This window comes from Triturus cristatus, chromosome 11 (genome assembly GCF_964204655.1).
Source record: "Triturus cristatus chromosome 11, aTriCri1.1, whole genome shotgun sequence".
In the NCBI taxonomy this organism is placed as follows: domain Eukaryota; kingdom Metazoa; phylum Chordata; class Amphibia; order Caudata; family Salamandridae; genus Triturus; species Triturus cristatus.
In genome coordinates, this window is record NC_140594.1 from 286,246,703 (window position 1) to 286,261,898 (window position 15,196).

The window sequence follows — 15,196 nt, forward strand, 5'->3', positions numbered from 1 at the left end:
TCGCTGATATGAATTACCTTAACGTTTTCACACAGACATTCAGAAATCATGGCGTCTCCTTGCCTCTGAAGTTCAGGACATGAATATAAGGCCTGATAGGGACCAATTACAATGTCCGTTTGTAGATGCTACAGGGTCTGAGATCCGGTAAGTACTGAAAAGGCTCGGACACCCAGGATGGAGGATGGAACCCCAGGACCACACGAAGATTAGTTCTTGTCAATTTGAAAGTGCCTGAAAGAGGAAAGTACACAAATTTCCATACGATGATTAAAGGATGGATAGATAGGCGGATGGATGGATGTTCACAGTAGCAGACAGTTCATTTAAAGTTTTTTAGGGTGCAAGAAATGCTGCAGTAACAAATGTAAGCCATGGGTTCAACGGGCTGGATGGAGGCTGTACCGGGCAGGGGCACATTGGAAGCCACAGTCGGTGATGTGCTCTGTAGAAACGCTCGCACAACCTCAACCTTCAGTGTTAAGGCTAACGAGAGACGGCCTATGATGATTTAAATGTAGGACAAAGAAGTCAACAAAGAGATCAGATGTGACAATCCGAGAGAGTAGGGGGAGGGTCACCTACGAGACTTATTATTTAAAAAAATGTATTTAAAACACTTGTAGAGCTCAACTGTCACCTGGCAGGTATCCTGGCGCTGAAGCTCACTCCTTAGGAAGGAAAGAGACGGGAGGCTAATTAGGGAGTTAGCAGTGAACGGGATTGGGGAAGAGCCAGGTTTTGATTCGCTTTCTGAAGGGCAGGAGTTTTGGAATTTGGCGAATGTCGACCGGCAAACTGTTCCAAAGTTTGGCGGCGGCCACTTTGAAGGATCTTCCTCCGGTCCTTACCTTGTTAAATCTGGGTACCAACACAAGGCAGGCTGAGGTGGATCGGAGAGTTCTGGTGGGGGTGTACCAGGAAAACAATTTTTGTAGGGATCTGGGGCCCGTTCCGTGTAGTGCCTTGAAGACACGGCAGAGTGCTTTATAAGCAATTCGCTGCTTCAAAGGGAGCCAATGTAGTTCGGCTAAGGCTGCTGTGGCCGAGGATCTTCTGGTCCAACCAAGGGCCAGTTTGGCTGCAGCCGACTGGACTCTTTGGAGTCTGTCCAGTAGAACAGCTGGGGACTCGAGCAAAAGAGCATTACAATAGTCAAGGCGACTAAGGATAGTGCACCTGACTATTAGTGCTCGGGCCTGGGCGGGGAGTAGTGGCATGATTTTACGTAAAGAACGCAGTAGGGCCGAGCAAGTAGAGACTGTTTTAGTTACCTGCGTTTCCATGCTGAGGTTGTTGTTTAGCATAACACCCAGATTGCGGACACTATTGACCGGCTGTGGTTTTTCTGGGTTTTCCGGGGGCCAGAATTCTGTAGGAAATAGGCGAGGAATCCGGCTCCCAGAGCAGAACAGGACCTCGGTCTTGGAGGAATTGAATTGCAGGGAATTCATGTGCAGCCAGCCGGCTGTGTCTCTTAAGCAATCATGGAACGATTCCATGGGGATTGAATCCTCCCCCTCCCAGGAGAGGATGAGCTGGGTGTCGTCCGCGTAGTTTACCGTTTTCAATCTGTGGGATTTGATTAACGTGATCAGTGGTTTTAGATAAACGTTAAAAAGGATCGGGCTAATGGACGAGCCCTGGGGTACACCGTGAGGTACTGGGGAAAAAGCGGATTGAAAAGGGGGGAGGGACACAGCCTGTTTCCTATCTCTCAAGTATGAGTGGAACCATAGCAGGGCGGTGCCGTCGACCCCTGCCTCTCTGAGCCTCTTCAGCAGAATCATATGGTTAACCGTATCGAATGCGGCAGACAGGTCCAATAGGATCAAGGCTACTGCGTGGCCCCTGTCTGCACGCATCCGAAGTTCTTCCATGGCTGTAAGCACCGCCGTTTCGGTGCCATGGGCTGGGCGAAAACCGAATTGGAAGTCGTCCAAGATGTGATTCTGCTCAAGATGTGTCGAAAGACAGGAGCTAACCCGGCGTTCCACCACTTTCGCTGGAAAGGGTAGGAGCGATATAGGTCGAAAATTGGATAGACACTCGGGGTTCAAGGAGGGTTTTTTTAGCAGCGGGGTGATGAGTGCTTGCTTCCAGGGGGTGGGGACAAATCCACAGCCCAGAGATTGGTTACAGATCCTGCGGAGGGTGTGGAATAGTTCAGTTCCGCACGCTTTCCAGGTTTTAGGGGGCAATGGGTCGAGGGGGGACCCAGAAGTGATTCCTTGTGCCAGTCTCTCGAAATCGGCTTCGGGGATAGGGGGGAGAGCCTGTAGGCATTCCCTTGATAGGTGTCCTGGGCTCGGCGGCTCAAGGTTGGTAATAGCGGCTCCGGGGGAGTTTAGATTATCTTGAAAAGGGGGAATTGCAAGATTCTGAATGATTGTCTCAATTTTGTTCGTGAAGAACTGTGCGAGATTATCGCAGAGGGTCTGAGAAGGGGGGATAGTTTTCTTGGCACAGTCAGGGTGGATAAGGTTATCAAGGATCTGGAAGATGCTTTTGGAGCTATTTGCTGCGTTGACTATAGTGGAGCAGTAATAGGTGGATTTGCTCTCTGCGATGGCTGATTTGTATTCAAGGAGCTTGTTTTTCCAGCTAATTTTGTTTGATTCGCAGTAGCCTTGTCTCCACTTCCTCTCGGCCTGTTTGCAGGCTGATTTGAGGGTTTTCAGGGAGTCGTTATACCATGGGGCTGGTGCTCTGCTTTTAGGTTTGCATCTTTTTAGTGGAGCAATAGAGTCCGCGGTGGATACTATCCTCGTGCAAAAGGCTCTGTAGTTGTCTTCAACCGGGTTGATTGGGGAGAAGCTATCTTCTACGTTGAAGACGGTGGTGGTGGAACTCAGTTTTTCCAGAGCTTTCCAGTCCCTATAATTAAATTCGGATGGTGCGCTATTATTCAGCTTTCTAGTTTTTGTGGTGGTAATGTAGAATTTGATAAGAGCATGATCTGTCCAGCTCATGAGCAGAATGTCGTTCAAATGTGTTAAACCATGACTGGAAAAGATGAGGTCAAGTCGGTGGCCTGCTGAGTGGGTAGGATGCTTAACCAGTTGGTAGAGTCCCACGCTTTCGCAGGAGAGCAGGAGGTTTTCTAGACCGGTGTCTAGGCTCCCGTTTGGCCAGAGGTTGAAGTCCCCTAGAATGATTAATTTATTATGGGAGGTTGCCATGTTCGTGAAGGTGGTCAGTAGCGCTTCCTGTTGTTGGAAGGTGAAAGACCCTGGAGGTCGGTAGCAAATAATTGCCGTGAAGATGCCTCCGGAGTGGCAGTTTATGGAAAGGCCGAAGAGCTCAGTCCCGGCAACTGAGTCCATGTCTATGGTATTAATGTGCCAGGAGGCTCTATATATCATGCCTACACCGCCACCACGGCCTTTGGGTCTGGGAAGGTGCAAAATTTTGAAGCCTTGAGGGCAAGCCCATGCTAATTCAATGTCGCAGTCTGCGTGAGTCCACGTTTCGGTTAGGAAGAGGACATCCAGGTGGTGGGATTCTATGAGGAGATGAATTTCGTTAGCATGCTTTGGCAGTGATCTGACATTCAGAAGGCCTCCCAGGAGCAGACCCTTATGAGTGAAGTCAAGCAGTGGAAAGGCGGTGTCATCAAAGATGAGCTTACCTTCGTGAGCGAATTCTCGCAGGTTAATCAGGGTTTCCCGCGTATAGCGTGGGGGCTGCGAGCAAATTTGTGCAGAGATGTCTGCGCTAGTCGCGTCCTCGTCGCGGACGAGCGCAGACGAGCTTGCCTTAAGCGCGCCTTCGGCGCGCAAACGGCGCTCCCGCTGCGCTCGTCCGCTGCGCATCCTCCAGTAGTACATTTTATAGTGAGGGAGAGGCGGGGGGGCGTGGCCAGAGAGGGGGCGTGGCCTCGCTGCACGCCGTCAATGGCGGCGATCAGGGGGCGTATGTCAGCGTTTGGGAGACGCTGCTTGCACTCAGCAGGCTCCCAGAGCGAGTAAAAAATGATTTTGCCAGGTAGGCGAAATGATTCTAGACACAGTAGTAAAATAACACTCAACTATTAAAATTTTTAAAAATGCGGCAATTTACGATGTATGCTCCCGGCTTTCCGCCTCAGGAGTGAAGAATCAATCAAATCGCGCTCTCATTCAGCGTTATTTGAACTGGGCGGGGGGGCGTGGCCAGAGAGGGGGCGTGGCCTCGCTGCATGCCGTCAATGGCGGCGATCAGGGGGCGTATGTCGGCGTTTGGGAGACGCTGCTTGCACTCAGCAGGCTCCCAGAGCGAGTAAAAAATGCTTTTGCCAGGTAGGCGAAATGATTCTAGACACAGTAGTAAAATAACACTCAACTATTAAAATTTTTAAAAATGCGGCAATTTACGATGTATGCTCCCGGCTTTCCGCCTCAGGAGTGAAGAATCTAAGTTTGAGACCTGCCAGAAACAGCATATAGGCAGGGGTTAAAGTGGGCCGGGTCTGTCAGGGCCGGCTCTAGGGCAGTGCGACCGGTGCCACCGCACTGGGTGCCCGACTCTTCAAGGGTGCACCGTCCTTGGAAGTATTTTATAGCTTTAAAAGCACCTGCTGCTGCATTGATAGCCTCCGGCAATTCTCATACAGCAATACAAATGTCAAGATAACTACAGTGACTAATGTTCTTCCTTGAGAGAGAAGGAGTTTTGTCTAGTGGAAGTTTTAACTCATTGTATGGTAGCACAGAGGGTTTATATACCTGCTGCCAAGAATGTGTACCATGCAGATCAGAAAGTGCATTATATTTGAAATCAGTCAGTGCTTTTGTCAGAGAGATCCTTTTGTTACTGGCAGTGAAGATGTTAAACTCCTAACATGGAACAGTGATCTAATAACTGTGAAAGAGCTACATGCAAACTGCAAGATATAGATTAGAGCATTATAATTTTTCCTCTGTCTTTCATTATTCTAATGTTTCAAAAAGGGTTCATTTTGGTAAGAGTAAAAAATCCCTATTATTAAATGTGACCCCAAACCATGGGGTTATGTTTTCAATTCTGAGTCTGTGCTTCTCCAGACCAAGCACTCTTAAACTAAGATGTCTACCAGTATGAATGGCATGTGACTCCTACACCTTGTAGTCTTCTGGCTTATATAACATTTCCTATACACTGATTTACACACCTATGATTGATTGTCTCTGTGTAGTGTGTGTGTGATGGAAAGTGCTCTGATGCCCTACACTGGTATAGGAGGTGCTATACAACTAATTAAATACATGTGAGAGAGAGTGATCATGGAGACTTGAGGGGGCACTGTGAAAGGGTGGTAATGAGGGAGTCTATGGGGGGCGCCAACAAACATTGTCACACAGGGTGCCACTAGTGCTAAAGCCGGCCCTGCAGTTACTGCAAAAGCCTGGAACCCCCTCCATCTCATTTGAGAGCCACACACAATCCTCTTTCACCCAGGAACAGACTAAAGCTATTACTGCACCCTGCACCTCAGTGCCTTGATCCTCCCACCTTCTAATCTTTTTTCGCCAGCACAGCTCCAGGGCACCCTGTTTCAGCAAGAGTAAACTTTAGAAATATTACAATAAATAAAGAAGCACTTTCTATGACTGTAACAACGGCCCTTCCAATTTGTCTGATTTGAAAAAATGTAAGCCTTTCAAAATCATGTAATGCGCCTTTATTGTTCATGAAGCATGAATTGCACCTCATCATACCTGGTTTGTTCTTTTCTGCGATCGTCGTCGATTTCAGAAAAAGAGGCTTTTAATATCTTTTTGGATCTCAGTTCCCTTATATCTACAAAATCTAATTGTCCTTATAGGAGAGCAAAACCAATACTGAACTGTTGTAATGTAAATAGGTTGGATTCAATGATGATCAGAGGTAGCCAGTAAGTATAACAGAAGTAGAAGGTTTATTGGTTGGTTTAGTAGAAGTATATTACAGGACCCACCAGGAACAGCATCTCTGCCGCTCAGCCCACTCTCTCCAACTGCCAGTCTCACCACACAAGCAGGCACACCAACATTCCAGTCTCTCTGTCATCAAGCATTCCAACATTCCACGCAGACATCACATTTAACTTGGCTGAGCAGCTAAGGAGAAGATGCACCTGAGGAATTGAGATACAACACATCCCCTTTCTTTGGAGAAGAATAAACAACAATAATTTGCAACCTTGCAGCATGAAAGTATGAAAGATGGTACTTGCATCGTTGCGCACAATAAACATTAGAGGAAGCATGAAAGACTAGTGACAGGTTAGAAAAAAATGAGAATAAGTAGTAGAAAGTGACTAGAATGAAAGGAGGGTGAAACAGTGTGAAAAGCTTCAAGATATAGCACATGAAAAACTTCAATATATAGCACATGAAAAACTTCAAGATATAGCACATCCCCTTCCCTTGGGAAAACAATTAATAGAAATAATTCAACCATTGCATGTAAAACGTTGCATGTAAAACCTGCGTGTTAAACACTCGATTATAGCATCATACAAGTAAAGTACAGAAAAAAAGAGAAATAGACAATAAAGGAATTAAAAGTGTGATATAGAAGTAAAAGTAAGCAAAAAAAAAAAAAATGATGTAAGAAAAAAAATGCAAGGCGATAGAAAAAACGTTACAAAATATTGAACATATAGATTTCACTGCGTATGGGTACACTGCCCCTTATGAATCTCAAAATAAAGTATGGATACACTGTCCATTGCGCATTGTAACTAAAGATGGGAACACTGCCCATTGCGCATTAAAACTCAAAATGAATACACTGCCCATTACACATTTTAAATCAAGTATGGGTACACTGCCCATAGCGCATTAAAACAACAGATGGGTACACTGCCCATTGCGCCTTAAACTTAAGATGGGTACACTGCCCATTGCGCATTAAAATAAAAGTTGGGTACACTGCCCATTGCGCCTTAAACTTAAGATGGGTACACTGCCCATTGCGCATTAAAATAAAAGATGGGTACACTGCCCATTGCGCCTTAAACTTAAGATGGGTACACTGCCCATTGCGCATTAAAATAAAAGATGAGTACACAGCCCATCGCACATTAAAACTAAAGGTGGGTACACTGCCCGTTACTAGTTTCTAAAGAAAAATGTGGGTACACTGCCCACTGCGCCTTTTAACAAAAGATGGGTACACCCCACTGCGCAAGTAATCACTGAAAGATAACAATGTAGAGGGTAATGCAAGCGTAACACTGTGTAGGGTGAAATCAGTGTGAAGGGTGTGCGCACTACCCCACTGAAGAATGTAACTAGAGTAAGGAGACCAGCTCCCAACAACAAATACCCTGAAGAAAATGCATAAAACCCTGAAAGTATCTAAGTCAGTAAAAACAAATAAGGAAAGACGTAAATATCAACAGTAATAATCAAGTAAAATTATGAAGGGTGAACAACACACAACTGTAAGATGTCACTAACATTGTAATATAGCATACGATGTCCATTATAACACAATAAACTAAAATAAATAACGTTGTCACCGTAGTTCCACTTTTAAGGATATTTCACTGCAATGATACCAAATCATTCAGACTGGAAACATTCGGCATTGTGTGCTTCAATTGTTGGCTCTCTGCTTTCTCATTGAAAAATAATTAGATCAGTTCAGAAGATTTTTTTCCTTTACCAAAGCGACTGTCCATAAATCCGCACTAGTCGATTTCCGCCGAACATCTAAGCTTACAGGCATTAGGAGAATAAACCGGATACGATGTCCTGGTGTTTTCCCAGAAAAAACTTTATTGTCCTCCAAACGTGGTTGGCAGAAGAAGCACCGCAGAATGAACTGCAGAAGACAGCATGGCTAAGGTGAGTAACTCTGGTGGAAACGCAATATGGCGGCACGCTGCATGACGCAGTGCCGGATGGCTCACAGTACGTCCGTGCAGACAAACGTCAAGGAGCAGCTCCGACAGACATGGAAGCAGAGACACTTCACGAGGGAACGCAGGTGAGTTCGAGCGCGCTGAGGAAGCCACGCGCAACATTTTCAAACGGCAACACGCATTACTAACGGCTCACCCCCTCAACAAGGCTCAAAGTTTAGATACTAACACGGACAAAAACTCACCTAAGACATAGGTAGAGCACCATACATGGTCACGTAACACTTGTCCAGCAGCCGAGCGCGTCAGTCAGTCAACGAGCGCCTGTCTCCAACACCTTAAAATAATTATCTAATGCCACACTAATGTCCATGGTGATATCCGCAGCCTTGCCAGAGCAAAAATAAACGGTGTCTTCTGACATCAGATAAATAACATCAAGTTTCTCAAGATGTTTGACACGTAGCTAGGCACTGCTGAAGCCAGTAGTTTTAAAAATCGTGGAACATTTTCTTTCTTTTTTTAAAGTTCACGGTTCGGAAAGCAGGATTCTGAAAGTAAGCCAGTCTTTATCATATATTAATTAACGCTGTATCAAATTTCTTTTGAAGTATAGAACCATAAGTATGAGGAATGTGAAGCGCCCTGGGTAGGCTGTCCAGATGGTGAAGGACACTGGTGGGACCTTGGGGGCGTTCTTTTCCTTTCTTTTTCAAGTTGCTTAGCTTTGAGTAGTTTCTTGTAGAATAAAGTTCTGTAAATATGTTAGTTTCCTCACTTGCTGTAGTCTTGCTGTAGTCTTGTGGCCAAAGCACGCAGGGTTTCTTCCAGATCGTCGCCATTGTTGTAATGTAAATAGGTTGGATTCAATGATGATCAGAGGTAGCCAGTAAGTATAACAGAAGTAGAAGGTTTATTGGTTGGTTTAGTAGAAGTATATTACAGGACCCACCAGGAACAGCATCTCTGCCGCTCAGCCCACTCTCTCCAACTGCCAGTCTCACCACACAAGCAGGCACACCAACATTCCAGTCTCTCTGTCATCAAGCATTCCAACATTCCACGCAGACATCACATTTAACTTGGCTGAGCAGCTAAGGAGAAGATGCACCTGAGGAATTGAGATACAACATGAACTTTTACACATTATTTTGTTCATTGCAAGATTTGAATATATCAACTGAGATGGAGCGCTAGCTGTCTCGCCAGCTTCATGCATTCATAAAAGAAAATACATGCTATATAGATGCATAAATGGGCATGGGGTCAACCCTCGTCATCAATTGCTCAGTTTTTCTTCTGTGTCACTAAGAATCATAGATTCCTATCCTACATGGCTGTAAAAGGAGAGGATAGTACTCTATCTTCCAGTGCGTAACGGCATGTTGAGGATAGCAACAGAAAATGTTAAGGAGCCAGTAAGGCTTAGGTGGTCACCACAAGAGTAGAAAAAACGTACACGTCCGCTCCAGACGACTCCGCTTACATTAGGGGGCAAATAATTCCTGACTCACTGGTGGCCCATATTGCTTGTAAGAGGGTTTCAGCTCATGGTAAGGGAGAGGCACCCTCACCCGATAAGGAGTCCAGAAAATTGATGGAGTACCTGATAAAGTACTTGCCACAAGGGGGAACAGGAATTGGTCACAGAGGGTAAGACTATTAGCAGTGCTAATATTAGGTTTGCCCTTAGAGCGGTAGACAGGCAGCGATGAGTATTAGCACAAGCGCACTCCTTTGCAGACACACTTGACTTGCGGTGTCCGGGTTTAGGTTCAAGGTGAAATAGTACCTCCTCAATGTACCTTTTAATGGCAGACACCTGTTTGATCCTCATTTGGACTAGATGCTCAGAGATTAAGAAGGATACAGTCATTGCTGCGTATATGGGTGGTTTGCATTCCCCCACTTTTAAGACCGCTTACAGAAAGCAACAATTCAGAGGTGGATCCAAGCCAGGTGGCTGTAATCAAAGACCTCCTAACAGACATAGCATGGCTCTTTTGGGACTCCCAACAGCTCAAATCCTCTCACAAGGGCACACACCGGGGAATAGATGTGACCAGTGCTTAATAGTGATCGTCTGATCTAGGTGGAGAAATATTTTACTTTTTATTTATGTCACACCAGCTTGCCAAGGCCAGACCTTTTTGGCTTTGTCAATGCTTTTTAGGTCTCGCCTGACCCAGCGCATGCGCTGGTCTGGCGAGACTTATAGAGAGGGCTCCAAAAAGCTTTAACGCGATTACTTTCACGGCCGCTTTGATGTTTGATTGAGATCACTTTCGCGGCCACATGGCCGCTTTGCATAGCCAATAGGTCTCGCTTTTGGGACCTTATAAGTATTTAGTTATGCAACTGTAGCATGGCTAAACACTTAAAGGCGAGACCGATTGGCTATGCCAATGCTTGTTAAATATGTGTTGCTCTTCTGAATGTGCATTAAACAAGTGCTAACAACCGTACAATTAAACAAATGTCAAGTAATAACAAGCATTGGCATAGCTAATAGGTCTCGCCTTTGGGACCTTATAAGTATTTAGTTGTGCAGCACAATATCCTTGGTGCTGCAACATTAACTGTTGCATGGTTAAACACTTATAAGGTCCCAAAGGCGAGACCTATTGGCTATGCTAATGCTTGTCTTTTTTAAATTTTTTTAGCTTAAAGCATGTTTTGTTTGTCTGTCACAGAGACGCCCAGCATTTCCCTTTTAACAACATTTTCTATGTCTTTGTCACTAAAACTGCTACGCTGAAGAAAATCAATACGTTGCTGACGTTCTTGTAGAAGTTCCCGTTTCGTATTTTTAAACCAGAACCGAAGTATTGAATACAGCAGCTTCATCACCGAGAGCGATAGCATTTATCATATTTTTTTACGAGGCTACCACCGACTCGCTCGAGTGTGTCATGGACGCGCGCGCATGCGTTTACCCCTTAATCGCCGGTTGAATTTTCCCTAAAAACGCGGTGGCCATCTTGGTAGAGAGGAGGATCTAATCCTAATAGTACGAACAGAGCATATAAACCATTAAGTAATAATTTCCAAAGGCAGGCAACATAGACACGGGTAACTGTAGTACAAACCTTAGAATGTGATGGGTCTTCAATAGTTGTGTCGTAGATGCTGGTAGAAGCTTTCCAGTTCATAATAGCATTTCCCTATTTTACCTTTAACTCGCCAGTTACGGACATAGAAGACATATTAGTGCAGGTGTATGCGCGGCTTTTGACGTCTGTTAGTTTTGAATGGAATTGTGTCAGTCATCTGTGGTAGAGAAATGAGACGATGCGTCGTTTTGGCGTGAAGACGCGTTAAAAGGTGAGTTCATGCTAAAATAAATGTATATCAATAAATTGGTGAAGCATAGCAGTCGTTTAGTGTTATTGTCCATTTTATGTCTACGACTATGTACGTAGCTGTATATTATTATAAGTATAATAATGCGAAATGTATGTGGGAGCTTCAAATACAACAGAATTATATTAATTGTTACTTCGCGGCTCATTTTTTATCCATTTAATCTGAAGAGTTTACTACTAACACATGGCCGCTCTGTTAACTTGCTCATCCTACTTCATTGCCCAGTGAACCTTCTTCCTGAAGTTGCAGGCAGCATCTGTTAGCTCTTGGCTTTAAATAAGCTGTCGCTATGCTGAAGCTCGTGGTGGGTGTATTGGTTGGTGCTCTGTTGTTGGCTGTTCTGCTATTGGGATTACACGCCACTTCCCGTTTATCCACGCCGTTGCATGAGTCGACTCACAAGGCAGTAGACTTGGTCCCCGGGGCTGACCACAACCATGTTTTTTGGTTCATGCAAGTGTCAGATCTCCACATAAGCCAGTTTCGCGACTCTCAACGAACTGTGGACTTTGAACATTTCTGTTCAGAAAACATTGGTATCATTCAACCTTCCTTAGTGCTGGTCACGGGAGACTTGACAGATGCGAAGACAAAAGACAAACTGGGCTCTAGTCAATTCGAAACCGAGTGGCAGACTTACTGGGACATCCTGAAGAGATCCAAGGTCCTGGAGAGTACCAAGTGGATTGATGTCCGCGGGAACCACGATGCCTTCAATATTCCAGACTTACACAGTATTCAAAACTACTACAGGAAGTATTCTGCCCTGCGAAGAGAAGGCTCATTCCACTACATTCACAGCACCCCGTATGGAAACTACTCATTCATCTGTGTGGATGCTACCCTTACCCCAGGCCCGAAGAGACCCTACAATTTCTTTGGCATTCTCAACACTAGACAATTGGAAACACTTTCCTCACTAGCCTTGCAAAGTATTCGCAGTAACCTTTCTGTATGGTTTGGCCACTACCCAACTTCAGTCATAATCTCTTCATCTCCTGGAATACGTTCAGTGATGGCTTCAGCTATGGCTTACCTTTGTGGCCATCTACACACCCTAGGAGGATTGATGCCAGTATTGCACAGTCGTCATTCCACAGGCACCCTGGAACTTGAACTTGGAGACTGGATGATTAACAGGCGCTATCGTATTCTTGCCATTGACCATGATCTCTTTAACTTTGTGGATTTAAAATTTAATGAGTGGCCTGTGGCTCTCATAACTAATCCCAAATCCGCCCTGTACAGTAATTCTGCCCGTGAGCCTCTTCGCAGAATCGCGCAGTCCACACACATTCGTATTCTAGCCTTCTCAAAATCTCCCATCACATCTGTTCAGATTAAAATTGATGGAATTTTTTTGGGCGAAGCTGTTCATGTGTCTGGTCCTTTGTATGCTTTAAAATGGACCCCACAAAAATACAGTGGAGGATTGCATAATATTGAAGCAAAAGTTCAAGATAAAGCTGGAAGAATTAATAATGTAGGCCATGTTTTCACTCTGACCGATGACATCACACTCCGTTTTGGTTTACTTCAATCTTTAATTTTGCTTACTGACCACCATGTCCTGGCACAGGTGTTGTTTCTGATTACAGTCCTGAGTCAGGTCGCCTTGATCACAGCGTTCAGGTACCTGCGAAAGCCAGCACTGAAAAACTCGCCTGGATTTATAACTCTGACTTACTTCTCACTTCATGTGCTAAGTAAAACTAATGCCACCTTCTATCCCACATTGCTGCTAAGCCTGTACACCGCTCTGGGACCATGGTTTGTTGGTGAAATAATAGATGATCACATCGGTGTCTGTTTTGCTTTTGGTGTTTATGTAAAAGGCCATTTCTTCCAAGGAAGTTTAACATACATTGTTGGCATTTTACAGCTAGTCTTTTTTAATCTGCCACTAATGGCTTACCAGTGTTGGTGCCTGTTACTGCGTTGCCAGGGCCATGGATTCTGCTCCCATTTCAGGAACGTCAAACGTGCTGTGGCTTTGCCCACCCATGTCATGATGTGCGTCCTCTATTGTTGGCAGATCTACTCATGCTATTTCTTGCTACAGACCTATGGGACCTTGTCATTTTTTTTATCTCCACTTAAAACATGGCTTGTGGTGGTAGCCTTGATCTTGATGAAAAGGGTTTGGACTATCTGCCCTTCCGAAATTAGAGGATATATAGCGGAACTTAAAAACTGTCAGAGTTCTTGATTATCGCAGGCCTGTTGACTGTTTCTGTATTAACTATTCAATTATTACTGGTGGATTGAAGTGGACACATGCCTTCTGTTTTCTCTAGAACGTTGAACATTGAATTTCCTTTTATTTTTTTTAATTTTACCTCAATTATTTATGTAGGTGGATAATGATTTAGGCTGCTCTGGAGGCCCACTTTAACAGGGAGGATTGTACCTATATTACTATATTAAAATGTTCATTACCTTTTCAGTGTTTTTTTACACACATAATCACTCACTACCACCTAGCAAATGGGGGGTAATTGTATGAGCAGCAACAGTCAAAACCTCAAAGCTGCTTTTGCATCTACGAAGATTAGTTCTGAGATGAAGACATAAATAATAACTGCCAAACAATGTAGGGGAAAGCAACAGAAGTGGTTTGACTTGGATACATAAGAAGTCTTCTCACCAACACTTCTATTTGGGTCTCAGGTCCCTTAGTTGCATAGTACGAGGAGGCACCCTGTGTTATTTCAGATGCAAATTCCTGTCAATTAGTAAGTGACCTTAATGTCATAATATGATTTCCTTACTCAAGCAGCCAGTCCTTTTATTCTTTTGCCTAAAACTATAATTACATACACGAACAATTTGAGAATAATCCCCTTTTCTTTGCACTAGGGTTAATTTCCACTTGTATTGTAGTACCTGCACACAGTGTTGGAGTTGGACTAAAATAGTTACTCGGGGTGCCTAGTTCATTCATTTTGATCTTATTTGCTGGAGTTAAACATACACCAATAGTATGCATGATGATGATTCAACTTGAGTACTGAGATTATTCTCACCAATCTGTATACTGCTGCTCTTCGTTTGTCACATGTATTACAACGTGCTACTTGCATTCCTATGTAGTGTTCTTGACTCGAAAATGTTATGATTGGTTACTTCTGCAGAATGTGTATTTTATGTTCTGTGCGGATTTTCACAATCATGACTTGTGATACATATTCTTTATACTACATGCATGTTTTATGTTCTGTAGTGTTGCTGCTGATTGTGTTTGTTCTCAATGTCATAACCTTAAAATAATCTGTTATTTATTGGATCAAAATAATTGTAATAGTGTATTTTGAAGTAATTCACCAATTGCTTATTTTACGACCCATCTCTTCTATTCCATGGAGTGTTTACAGCTTTATTTTGTTCTGGTTTGTACTTTAAAGGGTGTATATTTTCTGGTGCCTTCACTATATCAAGTGTCCGTTATGTCTGCGAATTATACTTGGTCAGTTGACCTACTGAGACTTCAACTTTGACAACCCGTCAAACTTTCCACTGATTAGTATTTATATTGTTACTATTCTAGGTATAGTGCTAAATATATCTTTATACAGTGACAAAATCAACATTAAAGATTAACGTTAAACAATGTTATGCTGGGAGCTAAGAATTAAAAAGAAATCTAAAATTGTCAGGTGACAGTTATTTTTACAACCTGAAATTTACTCTTTTTGCACGTAATTTGATCATGTGTACATTGTGCTTCAGCTGGTGATGATAACCAGACGACTGACTAATTTAATATTTGATATAAACATAATGTTCTTTAAGTTGTACCACTAAATTCCCTGGAGCTTGCATGCAGTCGTTCCTGGTGTAATTGTAATGGTATATGCTGGCCTAAAATTCCCAGTGAATTCCTCAAACATTTAGGAATTCAAAGATTTTATTTGAAAGTCCTCAAATCTCGCCCACATTTCTCATATTAGTTGGCGTATGGTGTGTTTGGTTACGGTGCCTTGCCTAAATGCAGAGACAAGGCAGCCACGTACCACT

The 15,196-nt window shown here is 43.8% G+C and overlaps 1 protein-coding gene across 1 annotated transcript; it reads left to right on the forward strand.

Moving 5' to 3' along the window:
• Positions 1-11,423: 11,423 nt before the first annotated feature.
• TMEM62 (transmembrane protein 62) lies at positions 11,424-14,832 on the forward strand. Its single transcript, XM_085633647.1, has one exon. The coding sequence runs from the start codon at positions 11,469-11,471 to the stop codon at positions 13,386-13,388; it is 1,920 nt and encodes a 639-aa protein (XP_085489773.1). The 5' UTR covers positions 11,424-11,468; the 3' UTR covers positions 13,389-14,832.
• Positions 14,833-15,196: the final 364 nt, after the last annotated feature.

What these genes read in the sequence shown, in the direction of transcription:
- TMEM62 (XM_085633647.1), top strand. Translation starts at nt 11,469, where the DNA reads ATGCTGAAGCTCGTGGTGGGTGTATTGGTTGGTGCTCTGTTGTTGGCT.